Source organism: Lathyrus oleraceus, chromosome 2 (genome assembly GCF_024323335.1).
Source record: "Lathyrus oleraceus cultivar Zhongwan6 chromosome 2, CAAS_Psat_ZW6_1.0, whole genome shotgun sequence".
NCBI lineage: Eukaryota > Viridiplantae > Streptophyta > Magnoliopsida > Fabales > Fabaceae > Lathyrus > Lathyrus oleraceus.
In genome coordinates this window covers 18,478,966-18,498,434 of record NC_066580.1, presented here as the reverse complement: position 1 = coordinate 18,498,434, position 19,469 = coordinate 18,478,966, and the positions used below count along the sequence as shown (strand labels likewise).

Sequence of the window (19,469 nt, the reverse complement as noted above, 5' to 3'; positions counted from 1 at the left end):
CGACATACCTTGCAGTTCTGATGAACCGGCTTTTGAGGAGTCTTTTGATCTCCTGCTTAATCTTTATAGTGACTTCGGGAGTAAACCGTCGAGGATGTTGCTTTAATGGCCTTTTTCTAGGTTGAATAGGCAATCGGTGCTCCACCATACTTAGATCTAGACTAGGCATTTCGTCGTAGTTCCAAGCGAAACAATCTTTGTATTCTTTCAATACTTCGATCATTTTAACCTTCATCTTTGACCCAACTTTAATACTTATGTACGTTGATCTTTTTTTGACTTCATCTCCTAGATCAATTTCTTCGAGTGGGTCTTGTGCTTGCATTTTCTGCAACTCATTCAATGGCTTTTTCTCAAATCCCAAAGGCTCATTGTCGTAGATGCAATCAAGCCTCCGGCTTTCTGAAGCTGTTATTTGGCCTTATTGGCCATCTTCCCCCTCTTTGGCTTCGAAAGCCAAATTCTTAAGTCTCTCAACTTCTAGGGTCGGCTTTCTTTTGTTCTCATCCAAATAGGCCAAAATTCGAGCTAAACATTCTGACTCAGCAGTCATCTCCATCGACTGCAGGCCACCCCGTGGGTGGAATTACCATTTTTGGCTCCATTTCTTCTTCAGCATCCCATATGAATATGTAGTCAGGATCGAGGTTCAACACGCGACTTGTGTTGACTGAAGTATAGGACTATGATTCATCATCACAAGGTGCGATGTTTGCCAAATGTTGGTCGAAATATTTCTTCGAGCCATTGGCCTCATCAACCCTGTAATAACTCTGGTCAGATTTGATGTTTTCCATGATGTCGTCCTTTCTCCATATTATGAGCCTTTGATGTACAATTGATGGTACTGATCATATTCCATGGATCCATTCCCATCCTTGGAGTAGGTTAAAATTTGCTCTAGAATTTATTACAATAAATAGCGTCGAGCACGTTGTCATGCCAACGGCTAGATCAACCTGGATAACACCAAGTATATTACTGGTTTTTCCCTCGTAGTTGAATAGAACTATATTGTGTTGTCGGAGATCATCATTGTATTTCCCCATCTTCTTGAATAAAGTGTAAAGCATTAAGTTGACAGTTGCACCACTGTCTACGAATACCTTGATCACTGTTATCCCGTGGACCTTCGCCCATATGAATAAAGTTTTCAGATGGTACATCATCCATGGGCTAGGTCTTTCGAACATGGCTTTTTGCTCCTCGACCACGCCACTATTCATAACGTAATAGCATAGTGGTTTGTCTCCAACAATTTCGTCTGGCATGAAGTCCTCCTCTATTTTGGAGACTTCTGACACCATATCATATTCTGCAGGCAACACTGATACGATTCCGCAGTTAATAACGAAATCTTCACCATAAGTGTCGTCGTTAATATCGTCGTACATATCTTCGTCGAACTCTTCATCGGACTATGGAGAATATTCAGGTTCCCCCTCATCCGACTGAGGGGAGTATTCAGGCTCCTCCTCATTAAATTTAAGCGTGTCCTTCGGCTCTTTCTCCTTCTCGACCTGAGGTGAACATTTCATACTTTGGGAAGATACCATCCATTTTATTCCTATAGAGTCAACAGTCATGGCTATTGTCTGATTAACCACGGTCTTTCCTTTTTCTGCCCATACTCTTTTTGGGAGTTGCCTCTTTCGTCTAGAGGTTTTGACAGGCTTCAACTATGGAGTCGGAGCCTCTTTCCCATCTTTTTTGTTTCGCTGGTAACACCTGAATTGCATTCTGTTCATTGGGTTTTTCCCCTTGTAGTTGGGAGAAACTACATAACCTCTTGTTTCGACCTTCTTTTATGGTGTCTTTGTTTCTTTTTCTAAATCTAGCACTCTTCACTTTGGCCTCTTGCCCCCCTTCTGGTTCATCGATTCCACCCACTTCTCCTATGGGATATCCGATGGTGGAAGGAAAGTCTTTGGTCAAGGCTGCTGGAATTGCCTCCTGTATTCTTCCTTTCGACATGGTGCTCCATGTTTGTCGAACACGAATCTGGGGATGACAAGTTTCTCTTCTTCCTGTACACCTTGGACATAGTATCGCTTTTGACCCACTTACTTTGCATTTATCTTGGAAATATATTAGGTTTTCACCCACTTGGGGATAAGCTGATTCCAATTCATCTTCAGTTCTCTTGTCGAAACCATCAGTAGTTTCAACCATTAATACTTCAAAAGATTCAGCTAGAGAAATGGCATTCAGAGACTCTATGAGACCATCAGTAGTCTCCACCATCATGCATTCAAGAGGTTCAAAGTACAAGGCTTATTCAACCTTCAGAGGATCATACTCCACTTGCATCTTTGGCCTTTCGCCAAATTGAAGCATTCCTTCTTTCAATGTTTTTTGCGCCAAATCCCTGAAAAGAATACATTGATAAGTTTTATGACCAAGAAAGTTATGAAACTTACAAAATCCCCTTTTCTTTTTCTGTTCTAAAGGGGGATCCTTTTAACCCTGAGGAACAACGACTTGACCATCTTTAACCGGTAAATCAAATATCCCGTCACACTTAGAGACATCAAACGTGTAAGTTTTGGCAACGCATTTATCTATTTTTTCCGCTTCGATGGGATTTTTCTCGTTTTATGGTTTTAATACTTTACACGTGTAAGGAGGTCCAGGCTTGAGTTCAGACACGTTGACCTCGCTTTCGTCGGCAAACTCTTCCTCGTCAGAAGAGTATTTCTCAACTGCTATATAAGACACTTTCTATTTCTTATGGTATCGACCAGTTTTGGTCTTTTCAGCTTTCAAGTGTTTGATGTGTCGAACTCTATCAGCTAATTGCATCATATCTCTTAAACACTGGGTATCCAACTTCTTTCTTATAGAATAATCTAAATCGCTTGCGGCTATCTCGACTAACTCGTGCTCAGGGACTTGAGTAAAGCATTTAGCCTTCAATAGTCTAAACTTGTTGAGGTACTGATAAACTGACTCAGCAGTCTTTTGTTTGACACTGGCTAGTTCTTTCAGACTCATTTTCGACTGTCTTATGTAAAGCTATTCATGGAACAATCTCTCTAACCGTGTCCACGTTTAGACGGATTGTGGAGGTAGCTTCATAAACCATGTGAACTCATTTTTTGCAAGAGAACTTGGAAAGTATTTAAACTTAAAATCTTCATTATTTGTTATGTCGTTAGCTTCAGTTTGATATCTGGCAACATGTTCGACGATAGATTCTTTGGTACCTCCGGCGAACTTGGTGAATTTTGGAACCTTCCACCCCTAGGCAATTCTGTTTGTAAAACAAAATTTGGTAAAGGAGAAGAGTATGTCGGCCTCTATAGGCCTGGCTTTATCCCGTTTCGCACTATGATCCGTTCGACAATAGCCTCTAAGTTTTTCTCCCCAGCTGTTGTCTCTTGTCGAATATGATTGACCACATGGTCCGGATCCTGGTTCCTATTAACTAATACAATAGGAGGCCTTCGAGCCACCCTAGGAATTGGTTCGACTTCCTGGTATTCTTGTTCGATTGTTTCGTCTGCCATCTCCTCTTGTCGGACCGGGGTTTCCGGTCGAGGTGGAGTCTGACGAACTTGCACTCTAGGAGCCCCCTAGGAAATCCTCTATTTGGGTCATATGAGTTTCTAGTTGTTAGTAACTCTGGGTCGAATCCTGAATTAAAGGTCTCAGTATGGTGCTCATTTACTGAGTTAGTATGTGGACCATTTCGTGATTGCTTTCATCCATCTGTTGTCTCATGATTGGGACAGAACTTGATGTGAAAGTTGGGATTGATTGAGATGACAATCTAAAACTTGGGGGTCGGCCAAATTGGTTTGTCAACGGTCCTAACCCCTGGTAGCGTGGGAATGGCGACGATGGTATTTCACCAAATGTCGAGCCATCATTATGCATACTTGCCATAAAATCAGTTGGCATTCCCAATGTTCTGTGCATGGGGACTGTAAAACTGGTCATGTATTTCCCTAAAGTTCCTGTCGTCGTCAGAGTTTGAGGCTGATGCGGTGTTAGAATTGGTCCACTATATGTAGTCGAAACTGCAGGTATAAGCCGGAACCAACATCGGTTGTTTGTGACGCGACTGTGTCTCCCCCCGAAGACATTTCTTCGTGTGGTCGCGGTGACACCATCTTGCCACTACGTAGTTGCATATACTAAACACAACGGGTCCCACCGGGTGTGCCAATTTGTTTGTGCAACAATCTCTAATCTTCATATCGAGGTTTACTTGCAGGACCGACTACAAAGTCCTGGACTGATATGTGTTAAGTATATGGTGTGTCTGTTGGTAAAGTGTTTGGAACACCAGAATAATAAGTGAAATGTTTGCAGAATAGAAAAATACAGTAACAATGAGAAAGGGTCAAAACAAGATAAAGATGTAAATGAATAAAGCAAATTAAAATAACTTGACAAGTTAAATGGTTTGAAAATAAATGTGGAAGCAGAAGTACATTTTGTAGGAAGTTAACTTTTTTCTCCCAAGGCGCTTGATACTTCAAGTGTTTTTCTATTGCAATGTTACAAATGTCACCCCTAGAAATGAAAATCATATCTACTTAAATAGTAATAAAAAATAACTACTAGGAGGTGATGATCCATTCATGATGCGCCACGTGTCGGAGCCTATCACCCACGTCTTTGATAACTTCCCACTTTTTGCTTCCCACAATCAGTTCCCATCATGGTACGCTTGCCTTCGATTTCGACAGAATCACCTCCTTCATCGGCATAGCTTTCTTGATTTCCCCCTTCGTCGACTCTGTTTTCGACCTCCTCTTGGTTGTCCTGGTTTCGTCCTTCGTCGGGGTCGAAATTTTCCAGCTAACACCATCTGAATAGGTGATTAGCTCAAGGAAGAAGAAATTCCAAGATTTTCTTGTCCGAGCACTTCAATCCGATTAGACCTCGTGATCAGGGGCTTATGTACATCCCATAATTCCCAAAGAATGAACTTTTGCATATCGGGTACAAAGGGGCAAGCAAGTCGGATAACATAACCCTAAGTAAGTCGGAACCCGGTCATGGTGAATATTATTATAAGACCATAGCAAGTCAGTTCCGGTCTCATAGTAACTTTGGCAGAGGAGCAAGTCGGACCCGGTCTCTTGAAAGGTACTATGAAGCAACATGAATAGTCATATAGGACGGTTACGAAACATCTTCGTAATTGCATGGAAGTTACAAAAATTGAGGGAAGAGGCGTTACTCAATAGTTATGGAAGACAACGTACTTTACCAGGGGTCACTTTAACATGGGATATGAAGTGACATCCCTTTAAGGACCATTGATGGATGAATAAGTATAAAAGGAGATTTTCCGACGAGGAGGAGGGACAACTGATACCTCCTGCCTATAGGACGATTGTGATCTCTCATGACTTGCTTCAGGGAGATTTATCCCAATATTATTTAGCAAGACTATATATATATATATATATATATATATATATATATATATATATATATATATATATATATATATATATATATATATATATATATATATATATATCGTGAGAAATGAAAACTATCGTTATCAACCATTAGATTTAATTAATATTTTAGATTAAAAAATTCAATATAAAGAGCACCTTATTGAATTTACTATTACACTTAATATTCAAAACTTCTATAAAAGATATTGTTACCGAAAATATTTTTATTAAATTGATTAAAATTATTTTAAAAAATTATTAAAATATTTGTCATAAACATCATTTTCATTAGGATATTATATTATAAAATATAATACAAATGTATTTAGTATTTTTATTTAAAATCTAAACAATAAATATTTAATTCACAATGAATATATTTGTTGTATAGCAAGAATTATGATAATTAATTATATTTTTTGATGGTTCAACATAAAATATTTTTACCTATAGTATTTTGTTTTTTAATTAATATATAATTATTTATTGTTATTGTACAAAAAAAAAAGAAAAATTAAAAAATTTATATAACCTCATATTAATGAAAATTATTAATATAACTATACCATATGAATATACAGTAGTATTAAGATTTTGATCATTATATTTTATGTTATTTTATATTATTATATAATTATGTTAATGATTTTGAATAATATCGAAGTTGTATTAATTATTTTGTTTGAATACTACTATGTATAGTAGTAGAAAATGTTTTTTTTTATTAATATAGAATTATATTAACGGTTATACTTAAAATGTTAATTGTTTTCTATACAATGATAATAAAAAATTATATTTTAATTATAAAATAACAAAAGACCCCAGATGAAATTATTTTAGGATAAAAATATATAAAGTTAATTTAACAAAAAAACATCTGTTGCATCTTAAAAATAATGATGACCGATTAAATCATATTTACTGTCATTGAATAAAACATATCAATGAATATATTATTTAAAATTGATAATACAGATACATACTAGTATTAATTTAAAAATTATTTTCATAGTTTTTAATTAATGTATTAATCACTAGTTTTTGATAAAATAGTAAAAATATTGGTATATTAATTAAAAACTAAAAAAAAACACTTCCAATAAAATTATTTTATGTTAAAAAATTTATAATAATAATTTAATTGATTATCATACTTCTTAAAATGCAATAAATATATATTTTTTAAAATATAACATGAATTAAATGTTGACATAGACTAAATAAGTTATAAAGAAAGAGGATGACAAAAATAAAAATTAATCTATACCATTAATTCAATTGATCAAAAATTAATGATTATCATTAATTATTCTCGTTTTTCACCTAGATATCATAATTAGTTTTCTAACATTACGATAAATATATAAAAAAAATAAGAAAAACAGTAGATCCTTAAAGAATATCTAAATTTCACATCACTATTATAATTTCGAAATAAAAAATGTCAAGTTTCCGAAAAAAAAAGATCATCTCTTATCGTTTTGCTATTGTCACATAGTCCGTGTGATATTATATCCTTGAATTTAAATTTAATAATTATTCTTTTTTTCATGATTTTTCTCTCTTCTATCATCAGATCAATTTAAGGGCTTAAATTGGAGCAGAATGATAAGCAGGAAACACAAACGAAATCTTAAAGCCAAAAGTGTCTCGCTTCAACTCCACCACAAGACCCCATGGTAAGGGTGTTCGTTTCTCCTTACGACCGGGGAGAACGGGGGAGAAGGTATCTAGAGAATACCAATATAATGGATTTAGATTGTGTCTATACTATCTCATAAAAATTACTCCCTTTTTTTTTAAGTGTCACTTTCTTGATAAATTTTTATTTCTTTTTAATTGTCACTTACAGAATTTAAGATAATATTAAATGCACTTTTGTCAAAATTATCCCTATGCAATTATTACAAGAGAAAAAAAAAGTAAGTATAAGATATTATTATGGGTATTATAGACAAAATGAGAATTATTATTTAAAAAGTAATAATAATGATTAACTTTCTTGATATAGGTAAAAAATTGAAAAATAATATTTAAAAATGAACGGAGAAGTATATATTTGCTGTAGTATCTTTAAATTCACGGAATTTTTTATTAATGCCAAGGAGATATCCCTTTCTCTATCAAAAGAGTATCAAAAGAGAGTCGGGAAGTTCAACCAACAAAGAAAACCATTCTCCAAATTGACAAAGACAACACAACCGAAGAGATTTTATTTTGATCAAATATCTAAAATGTATTTTATATTGCAGTATTCAAATGTATATTTTGCATGTTTGGAGTTTAGAATCTGAAACATACTGTAGTAATATAACTTAACTGAATAGTTCATTAGATATAATTCGGATTTTAGAATTCAAACATTCCAAAAATACACTCTAGATCTTAAAATCCAAATAGTATTTTAAACCTCCAAATAGATATTTTAGGATCATGCTGAGAAGGTGTATAATTACGTATTAAATTGGATCATTTAGGACCATTCCTCTAGCAATTGTGATTATTAACAAGTGATGTTTTCAATAACACCTTTATGATTTACTTTTTCTTACTTTTACTATACTTGGCAATAGTTATACAATGAGAGCCAAAAAAAAAGTGATTTGCATTGAAGCTTTAAAACGGAACTACAAATGGGCCAGCATTAGGTGAGACATGAATTAATAATAGCATGCATCACCCACATCCAAATGGGAGAAAAAAAGGATGTGATGGAAAGAAATGGAAGTGAGGTCAAGTAGGTTTGGTAATAACAAGGTCAAGCCGTTGGGACCATGCAAAGTTTTTGTGCATGTGAAGAGTCAGAACATATTCTTACTTTGGCTGAGCATATACATACATATTGCTTGATTGATGTGAGGGCAAAATAAGCTATATGTCATTTAATTCAACACCTGCCATGAAATTGAAATATATATATACAAGTTCCACTAATTTAGAAATGGTGGAATCTTTGAGGAAATAACAACTCAAAGAGAATTGGAATATGTAACAAACACTTCACTGCAAAATACATGCATGAACATGTCTTTTTACCTGCCCTTGTCGTGTGAGTTACGCCAATATAATGCCACAAAAACTTAGCCAATACAAAAAGGCAAAGCATATCATGAGAATTCCTAACTTTTGGCATCCTTATTACCCCTAGTTAGAGAAAAGAAAACTTTTGAGTCTTCCCAGAAATTAAACATTCCTTGCTTGGTTCATTTACCTTAATATAAAGTATCTATATATAATATATCTCTTGCTCAAAATCTTTCAGAAACTCCATTAATCTCTCCACCTTGAAAAAACATCATGGGTGTCTTAGGAACAATATTAAGACATTTGGATACAACAATAGGGTAAATCATTGTATCATATCTCTGTTTGCATGTTATTTCTGTATAATCTAACGTCCGATTTTTTTTTTGTATAGGCCTGGAGTAATGCTTCTTTATCCTTTGTAAGTAATGGCCATATATCATATCATTTTATTATAATAACTTATATGTAATGACTAATTGTTAATGTTTGATATCATAGATATGCATCAATGAGAGCAATCGAAAGTCCTTCGACGTTAGATGATCAACAATGGCTAACGTATTGGGTTTTATACTCTTTCATAACGCTGTTTGAGCTTTCAGCTTATAAGATCCTATCTTGGTTTCCTATTTGGCCATACATGAAGCTTGTGTTCTGCTTATGGTTGGTGTTGCCGATGTTCAATGGAGCAGCTTACATATATGAGAATTATGTGAGGAGATACGTCAAGAAACTTGGTAACTATGGAGGTTCGAATTATCCGGAGGAGTACAAGAAGGTTCTTCATATGATGACGCTCGATGCGAGAAAAGCGGTTGAACGTTATATTGATAGATTTGGTCCAGATGCGTTTGAGAGAGTGATTAGAGCAGTATGATATAAACAAATCATTTCTTTACGTTATAATCGTTAATCTTTTACTTCTTTTAATAGTAATTTATCACTTTGTATATTGCAGGCTGAGAAAGAAGCAAAGAAGCATTGAGTGAGTGTAGATTTAACCAAGATGGAATTAGAAGAATGTAAACATGTTTATAATTAATCAATACTGATGAGTTTCAGAATTATTATAGTTAAACTGATGAGATTCTAATTATCATGAGTACAAGGTTGTTCAATATTCCTATATCATATGTATACTTTTTCATACAAAGAATCTTTTGGTTATCAACTCTTATATCTCTTCCAGCTTTACTATATGAAACGTTGTGAACCTTCTTAATATTAGATGATAAGAGTGTGTATACACATGTGATAATAAAATATAACTAAAAATCAACGAAAACAGTCTACAAATTAACGATAAAAGTTGAAAGTCAAAGGTTTCCTAAGTTAAAAGAAAGCATATGGCTAAATTAAAAATTAAGTGCTAGTTACCAGCGATGTAAGAAAGAATATTTGGCACTTCATCAGTGATCACTTTGAATCATTTACCATTGCAATGTCTTTTTTGTATCGAGATGTTGAAATACTTAAATTAATTAAAGAGATTGGTTTATTTTAATATATTTAATATTTAAAACGATTGAAAAAATTCAATTCAAACTTAATTAGAGACGATGTTATCAACAACATAAACTTAATTAGAGGGGAAGCAAATTTACATTTTTTTCCATCTATAGTGTATTTTGTTTTCATAACAGCTTATACTATAGTGTAATAAATAAATAAATAGATAAAAGTTAGAGCTTTGTAACAATGTCACTATTTTCTAAAAAAGAGCATGCTATAAAAAAAATCATCAATACTTTTCTGATAATTCAGGTTAATGGGAGGGAGGTATCAGAATGTGAATAAAACAGTGGCATTTTATGTGGTGGCTTTAGTGGGGTATCCAACACAGTTTATTAATTAATTTATAAAGCTACAAATTCATGATTTATTTAATAGGTTTAGCAATATTATGGAAGATTTATTATTTCCTTATTTTAAATATTTTCACAAAAATTATTGAACAGATGACATATTTTGAATACCCAACTCAAATAGGTATTGAAATATCATCTTTCGTGATAAAATTCTGTAAAGAGCAAAAAACTTCAAAACTGAGCTGGATGATCAAAAGATTGGATGGAATTACATCAGTTTTCCACCGGTTTCAGCAACCTGGCAATATTGATACGTGCAGAAAATCTTATTATGTTCACATATGGATATATATAATAGTATACAATGAAGGGGGTAACAGATAAGATAAAATGATTTTACTTTCACCTAAATCAGTTTTTAGTCTATTAACTCTGGATTTCTAATCCCTATCACAGTCAGTAGTCACAAATAAGAGTATGGCGAAATAGATCACTCTTTTTTTATCCTGATCCATATTTCAAGAGGATTTTAGGATGTGCTTAGCTCTTTTAGGACCAAGTCGGACAGGGCTAGATCTGATTGTGTCGCTCGGTTTAAAAGAATCAGTGACAGGATAACCGGTAGGGTTTAGATTTTGAGCCACGTTCGGGCAACACCTACTTCTAGCAATCTCCACTTGTGAATCAAGTACCATTGTTCTTTTGTTAAGTTGCAAGTTGTCTTTCACTTGAATATTGGATAACTTGATAGGTTTTCGGGAATCTTCAAGATTAGCTGCAGATCTCTTCCTGATATTTGTGCATGGGTGATGGTCTTTGACAGCCATATTATCCAACTTTACTCTGTCAACGACCGTATTTATGTTTCTACAGCCACTACTCATGGTAGAGGATGTAACTAAGACTTGTGGAGGTTGAACAATAGATGCTGGAAAAAGAGGAGTCGTCTTTGTGGGAACCCCAGCAGTTAAAGGATTAGAAGGGTAGAGAAATTCTGCTGAATGATTAAAAGATGGTGTAGCAAAATTATTTCCCCATCGATTTTGAGGAAAACTTTGATTACCTGCGCCAGAAAGCTGTGGAGAATATGTACTGGTTAAGATGTCATCTGTTGAGCTAGACAACCAAGGTGGTAAACTACGATAAGGCCCCTGACTCCAATATGTTTTGGCCTGTTCATTGACAGCAGGCTGCAAGAAAGGAAATCCGAAGGCTGATTTGGTAACATGAGGATATTTGTCCCTTTCATTAAGCTCGCCATTTCTTGAACATGTCGGCTGATTAAAATTGCAAGGAGTGGGTAATACCTGTGGCCGAGAGCTCAGTCCTGATGGTTTAGAACCGGCTATAAACTGCTCTGAAGAGTCGCTCGGTGTCCCATTAAATACTGCATAAGAGGTAGATTCCTGAGCAATAGGATTGATATAAGAACTGGCATTTCTGCCGACCTCAAAGCTTCCATTTTGAGGTACATGATTACTTTGCATATCAAAGAACTGTTGAGGAAATCCCGGAGTGCTTTGTGATCCACTAGTACTTTGGGTTTTCTCAGACTGCAATACACTATTAGTTGATATTTGTAAAGAGGAACCAGATGCCCAATCCTGCTTGGAGCATCTTCCAAGTAAAGAATTTTCTAGAGCGGTATAGTCAGCATAATGCCTTCTTCTGGATTCCTCGTCAGTCCAAACATCTCCTGTAATTTTTTGTGTCTCTTGGCTGCTTCTAGCAATTGGAACATCTTTACCCATCAACCTCACTGTTGGTTGGCTGGAACTCAGTGAGATATGATCTGAACTTTCTTTCAGAGAAACCATCCCATTTCTGTTGTGGTTCTGCACTCTTTCGCATTGGTTCTGTTCAACATACGAGTTATGTTTAAGGAACTCTGAATGTAGTGGCTGCACATGGTGACTGGAAAACATTTCAGAATTAGGTGGCTGGATATCTTCTCTATGACTGCATAACTCGGTCACAGCTAACCTAGGTGGATAATGAGGTACTGAACTTAAACCATCCTTTTGTGATGTCTTCTGAACAACATGCCTCTCGTTAATGCTTAAATTTTCCTGGCTACTTCGACAGAGAACATTATTACTAGACAAGTCACTTAAAGAACCTCCTAATGGACTAGATGTCTCCAGCTGGTTCGTCACTAAATTTCCACTCGAACTGAAATTGATCAGCTCGCCATGAGAATTGAGTGGTAAACCGAAAAAGTTGGGATCCAAACAGCTATTTCTTATGCATCCTTGTCCCCAGCTTGTAAAAGGGTATGACTTATCAGTCATATCTGCAGGAAACACATTATCTCCATAGTAAGAAGATGAAGGCGATGGAGATTCTGGCCTTTCATTAACTTTGTCATATGGAGCAGAATAAGACGATGAAAGCTCCAGGAATGTCTCTGTACTTGCATTTTTATTCACAGCATCAACCTGAAATGTACGATCCTCCGAATAGTCAATGAACTTTCCACCAAAACTGAAAACTCCAGATTCACGCACTTGTGTATTTTTACCACACATTTTCCCTTCTTGAGCTGCCGGAAGAGGTTTAGAAATACCAGCATTTGGCGAAAAATGAACTGTAGTTGTGTTGCCTCCATCAAAAAGCTGTGAATTATTATTGTCATAAACTGCCATCTTGGTTAATAATTCAGACTTCTGTTCTAACTGATTGGATTTTTCTTGATTGATACATGGCTTCAAGAAATCTGGTCTCGTGACTTGTTCCAGAGTACTAGAAAACTGTTTGCTTTCGGTTATTGGGCAAAACTCCTCTCTTCTGTCTTTGTCTATATTAAGGGCAATGTGGCCATAATTTCTGTTTGCCTCAAAACTTGAACTTTCTTCATCAGTTCCAGAGGACCGTTCCTTTACAAATGAAGTAGCCAGTGCATCTAAAGATGTGTTAAACATAGTTTCATCAAATGAAGTTCTCTTTTTCAGACCAACTATTTCATCTTTATAAGAGAATTTGACATTAATGTCAGAGGTTAGCACTTGATCATTCCCATGGCTTTCTTCAGCACCATCTCGAATTTTACATCCATCTGATATCTTGCCGGAAAGATGTTTCAATTGGTTCTTAAAAGTGCCCCCATCAGGAGAATTTGGCTTTTGCCGCTTTCCTATCGAGTCACAATTTATAAATTGTGGCTTCTTTTCAACTGATAAGCCATTTAATCTCAACTTCTTTTTATGGACAGAAGGTTCAATGTCTTGCAGAGCAACCATTTCATTACCAACTGTACCTCTTAGTTTTCTGCAACTATTTACTGCAGTTTGCACCTCACCCTTGTAAGCACGTTCCTGAAATAAACAAGATTAACTAAATTAAGGATGTTCTATTATTATAACATATCTCAATAAGTTGAATAAGCTTTAGACTATACAAAATACTCATGTTTAGTTTGAATGAACATCAATAACATTTTACTAAAATTAATTGGTGTTTAAGTGGCCCATCATTCAAATAAATAAAAATGTGAAAACTTATCCAATTAATATACACTATTAAGTTCAATTATAGAGTTTCTTCTAATTTCTTCAGAAAAACTCAAATAAAAGTTTATTTCAAAATTTAAACGATTAATCTGTGTTTCGATGAATTTTTATTGAGTTTTCTCACGTCCCATACATTTTCATTGTGGGTTTCTTGAAGGTTTCTTGAAGCTACCAATTGGAAGAGTTTATAATACGCGCAGCAATACCGTGGTTCTTGAACTCACCAAACACATGCTGACTAAAGAACTTAAATTACGTCCTTCTAGGCTTCAAAAACAAAACTCTCTGAACTTGGCCATTTTAGTATTTATAAATCAGAAGAGGGGAACATGAAAATCTATATTAAATGCATGATCATATACTTACATCAACATAAAAAGCACACTTAAGCTAATAAACTATTTTATCAATTACGCTCCAAAAGGTTTTTTCTTGACACATTTTAGTTATTAGGTTATATGAACTTAAATATTCTCTTACAAAAAAAATTGTTAAAAATTCTATGCGTGAATGGAAAAAAGCTTATACAATTTAGTCCAAACATCATTTTGAAAAGATAAAAAATAAATTTGTAAATGAACGCTAATGTGCACATCATCCCTAATTATAAATATCAAACTACATGACATAATTATATATAATAAAATCAATAAAAACTTTTACTTATTAATTAAAACTGCATATCCCTAAATTTGATTTTACTACATAGAGTAAAATAATCCTAAAAAATTAGGTACAATTATTATTTTTAAAAGTTTAATTGTAATTCAAAGCCTGTGCTTAAAGCAATTATGACTAATCCACGGTAGTAAATATACTAAAGAAATTGTAAGTGATACCCTTCTACATTATAACAGCAACGAATTTTCTACTTTGGTTCCTAGCTACACTTTTATTATGTTACTAATATAACAAAAAAAATGCAATTGACTACCATATATATTTTTAAAAATGTTGTGATTAGTTGACATTAGCACAGTTATACATTTCAATAACTCTTTCGTGAATAATGAATTAAATCAATCTAAAAGTCTATAAAATTTTATAAAATTTGAAAAATAATTTGATATTTCAATTTATTTCAACCTATAATAAATTATTTAAAATATATAAATATCAACTACAAAAACATATAAATCAACCCCAATCAAATTTAGGATCGAACAAAAATATACCGCAACGAAAATTAAAATTATTTAAAATTTTATATACATATGGTAATATTAGATAACTGAATGGTTAGATTGACTTAATTTAATTTTTATAAAGAGATATTGAAGATGTAAATATACTTTTGACACCTAGTGCCAACTAATTTTACTCTATAATATATTTTCACAATAATTGCTTTAAATATATCTGATTGAAAAAATCATAAGAATCTTTCAAAAATTACACTTCTTTAAGAATGGAAAATAGCCATTTTTACAAAAATATATATTTTTTCACTAAGTTGTTTAAATCATTGTATATTATATTTATTTGTTTTTTTTAAATTTGAAGAGCTCATTTGTTTATTTTTTTTTGTGAAAAAACACTTGTTTAAAATAAAAAATCTTTGCAGTTTTCATTCATTTGTTACAAGTTCTTTTAAAAATGAGAAAACTAAAAATTGCTTTAAATGATAATTATTTATTGTACTTTCTCTTTATATAAAATAAAAGTAGTTACTCTAAATAATTATTTTTATAACTGATTTTTTATAAAAAAAAAAATATCATTTTGATAAACAAACACAAAATATAAAAATCATTTTTTCATAATAATCTATAACGGCCAAAATCAGCAGAAGTGATATTTGTTTTTGGAATAAAAAATGAAAAAAAAGTACTTCTATTATAAAGGGATGTTAAACTACCTATGTTAATTAAAAAAATGAAAAAATGTTATTAGATGCCTGTCATGTTTTAAAATTTTTAATTTATTTTCACTAAAGGTACCTACACCTAACTAAAAAGGTACCTATACCCAACTAAAACTCATGGATACTAAAGATTTTTTTTATACGAAATAAAGCGTCAATTTTAAATCAAATGAAAAAAGTATTGGCACATTCAGTAATACTCATGAATATAAGAATTTTATAATTGAAAGAGAAAAGAAAAAGAATGCCAAACACATGAATAACGATAATGCTTGAAACAATTTTTTTATTTCTTTTGACACTTCTGTGCATGTAAATTGTATTGCGCACGATTGAAATTGACTAAATACTAATAACCTCTTCTTTTGGTAAAAGAAACCTCTATAAAAATTGTATTTCATGTTTCATTCTGATATAACCCCATTCATAATGCTGTGTTTCGGTGTAAATTCAGTTTTATAAAAGATGATGGGCAAGGGTAAAACTATTTTTTCTATTATTGGCAAAAAAAATATTATGATTATAGAATCAGAGTCCAAGGGCCTTGTTGGAAAATGAAGTGTTTACTAGATTAGAATACATACTAAAAACTTCAAGTATTGAAACAATACACTAGACTCAGTTGCTTCAAACGTTAAGGCAAGTCAAGATTTAAATTTACATATATGGGGCATAATTAGCAGCAAGATTACATATATGTGTATCTTTCATGACTAGCATTATTTTTTTAAGAAATTCCACTTTCAAATTTCAGCCAACATAACCATGAACTGAAACTATTTTAAACCTTCTCTTTCAATGGCTATATATACTTGTCTTTAAATTTTCAGTTTTTTTATTGACACTTAATCATTAATTCTTGACTAATTCATCCGGTAATTCTCCCCACAGACCAGAACCTTCAGATTATGATCAGATATACATCTATATCACACACAGAGGGTCCAAAACCATCATCATATACTTCTATAACTTACCGGTTACCAGCTTACCACACCCTACAACTTCACTCATGTGCCACGATGATTGCAGCATAAAACACGTCAGAAGATACTCCCATGCGATAATGAACTATATCAACCCAAGTCAGAGTATTTTTTTTATATGCATATACAAACATTCAACAATCCAAATCTCTATATACACTTCTGACAGACACAGACACAGACCAATAAATGATCTATAAAATTCTGGACCTATCTACCCAAAATATATGCAGCTGTTCATAAACCTCATACTCATAGACTACGTTTAAAAAACTAGGCAAATGAGACGAGAAAATGTCAATCTACCCATGGCCCATATGATAATAGTAACGGGGTGAGTGAGAAAAAACCCCTAATGATTAGACTCATCTCTTCTTCGTAATCCAAGAGTAGTGGCCCCTTGTAGCTAGGTTACGCATACTACTAATTATACACACGCACCCTACAGCTAGAACAACATCTCCTTCACTGCCTTGTGAATTTCCTTCCACACACGAAGACCCTTGTAGTCTTTACTTTTAACTTCCTTTACCCAACTTTTACTTACCGCTTATTTCGCTCATTTCGGTAGTACCACTAAACAAAAACCACTCACTTTCATCCACAAATAGAGATATGCAGTAGTTGTCTCTCTAATCAGCTTTTGCAGAAGTGATTTTATGCGGAAAAAGCAAATAAAGAACTAGACACTGAAGAACGTTCCTAATTAAGCTCACAGCATAAGGAACTACATCAACACAAACACTACATGTACAGTGTCCGGTGATATTTTATGTAAAAATTCCATATATTTTATCATCAGTAACCACGATTTAGCTTCAGATAATGGAAACACAAAGCATATTAACTTAAATTTAACCACATACCTTCTTCCCAGTGAGCTCACTGTTGAAGATGTTCTTCTTTTTCTTCTTCTTTTTCATGTTCACAACCGTCTTCTTCTCGTTGTTCAGCAACACACTATTACCATCATCACCTTGCTTTCCCAACTTCTTCTTTATCGTCATCATCTTCTTCTTGTTAAGCTTCTTCGTCTTTTTCTTTTTGCTGTTTTTATTCGTACTCTTCTTGGCCTTGGTGATACATACAACAGTTTCAGCAGCATCAGAAGCACTAAAATCATCACCGGAATAATTGGAGGATTTGTCTTCGTCTTCATCTTCGTCTTGCTCAACTACAATAGAAGGATTCGCCTTGCTTTTACTGATTTCAATTGCCGGCGCCGCGTTTAGAATCTCCGCAATTGATCGCTTCTTCGGAGCTTTAGGTTTGGACTTGAAACCATTGAAACCAGTTTTCATCTCCTGACGCCGTTCACCCCTAACGGCCTGCGCGAGACAATTATCGATGTGAGCGTTCACAGCCGTCACAGTAGCCGCGTTGAAATCTCGACAAACCGGACAAATCATCTCCAATTTCTCCTCCTCGGCAGAGGATTTCACCGATTCATCATCTCCAGGCTTAGATCTCAACGCCTCAAGCCGTTGAGAGAGCCACCTGAACTTCCTAACAGTTATAGAAACCTCATCGTCTTCAATATCCTCCCGGCACGGTAACAATTTCGTCACACTCTCGTTTGGCAGCGGTCGCTCTTCCTCCTTATGCTGATCCTTATCCACTACCTTGAAAATCTCAGCTATTGAACGCTTCTTCGGCGACTTCATCTTCGATTTCGGTTTACACGCTTTCGAATTCATCCTCCTCATGTGACGACGCTCCACTCTAACAGACTCCGCGAGACAACCGTCGATGTGAGCGTTCACTGCCGTGAGAGTAGCGGCGTTGAATTCACGACAAACCGGACAAATCATCTCCAATTTTTCATCATCAGCAGCAGCAACAACAGCCGGAAGCGGAGAAGGAGGAGAAGCAAACTCATCGGATTTGGATGATTCTTCGCTAACGGTTCTAGAAGGCTCTTGAAGTGAAGCTTGATTGTGGTGATTTAGAGAGCTGTTGTTATGATTGGATCTAGGGCAGGGAGAGAGTGGAGGAAGCCATGAGTGAAGCTCGTGGCGCGTGAGTTGACGGTTAGAAGTTGAAGTGAATGGCCAACACTTGAAAACGTCATTGGACCTCATCTTAGAAGTGTACTCTCTGGAAGGAAAATCGAATCAAAATGAGTTCCATAAAGTTAAGGATCGAAGATAAATAAATAGGAAAAAAATAAAAAAGATATAATAAAAATATACCTTATTGAGAATCCATCAAACCTAGCTCCCATGATCAGTAGCAGTGAAAAGAAAGAAGAAGTGGTAGTAATTAAGAAGAAGGATGGGGAAGAGGAGAGAGAAACATGAGATAGAAAGAGAGAGGGTAACGTTATTGAGTGCTGGGTGGTGAGAAGAGAAGAGAAGAAAAGAAAGGGGAGAGAGAGAGAGAGAGTGTGTATTTGTGGGTGTAGCTGTCTGCTTGCTTTTCCCTAATTTATGACTGAAAGCGACATATGAGAGAGAGAAAGAGAGCTGTAGAGTCACGACAGAACACAATAAGAACGGAAAGAACTGGCGAAAGTGAAACAATACTATATACTGTCTTTTGATAATTAAAAGTCTAATAGATTGGATATTTATTTGTATTTACAAAATACTAATTTTTTAAATATTTTTTTTAATTAAAATTCTAAAATAATGATTTTCATGTTTTAAAAAATATCTAATTTAGGCGTATGTTGCATTGACACATCCAATTAAAATATTAGTCATTGATGTCATATGTATTGGCGTATCCATGGTCAAAGGTCAGTAAGATTGACGCATGCATGTGTAGGCGTCACAAGCAATTGTGCATGCATGGTCAATTCTATGTGTGCACCAATGCATTAGGCATGGTAATGGGGTGGATCGGTG

At 34.3% G+C, this 19,469-nt stretch overlaps 2 protein-coding genes across 2 annotated transcripts; one reads left to right on the top strand and one right to left on the bottom strand.

Moving 5' to 3' along the window:
* The first annotated feature begins 8,635 nt into the window (after nt 1–8,635).
* Nucleotides 8,636–9,630, top strand: LOC127121073 (HVA22-like protein f). Its single transcript, XM_051051681.1, has 4 exons — nt 8,636–8,770; nt 8,845–8,871; nt 8,952–9,324; nt 9,412–9,630. The coding sequence occupies exons 1-4, from the start codon at nt 8,724–8,726 to the stop codon at nt 9,436–9,438; spliced, it is 474 nt and encodes a 157-aa protein (XP_050907638.1). The 5' UTR covers nt 8,636–8,723; the 3' UTR covers nt 9,439–9,630.
* An 878-nt stretch (nt 9,631–10,508) lies between these two features.
* LOC127117737 (uncharacterized) lies at nt 10,509–19,079 on the bottom strand. Its single transcript, XM_051047842.1, has 3 exons — nt 18,813–19,079; nt 17,487–18,717; nt 10,509–13,575 (listed from the first exon to the last, which is right to left on the bottom strand). Exons 1-3 carry the CDS (start codon nt 18,842–18,844, stop codon nt 10,780–10,782), a joined length of 4,059 nt encoding a protein of 1,352 aa, XP_050903799.1. The 5' UTR covers nt 18,845–19,079; the 3' UTR covers nt 10,509–10,779.
* Nucleotides 19,080–19,469: the final 390 nt, after the last annotated feature.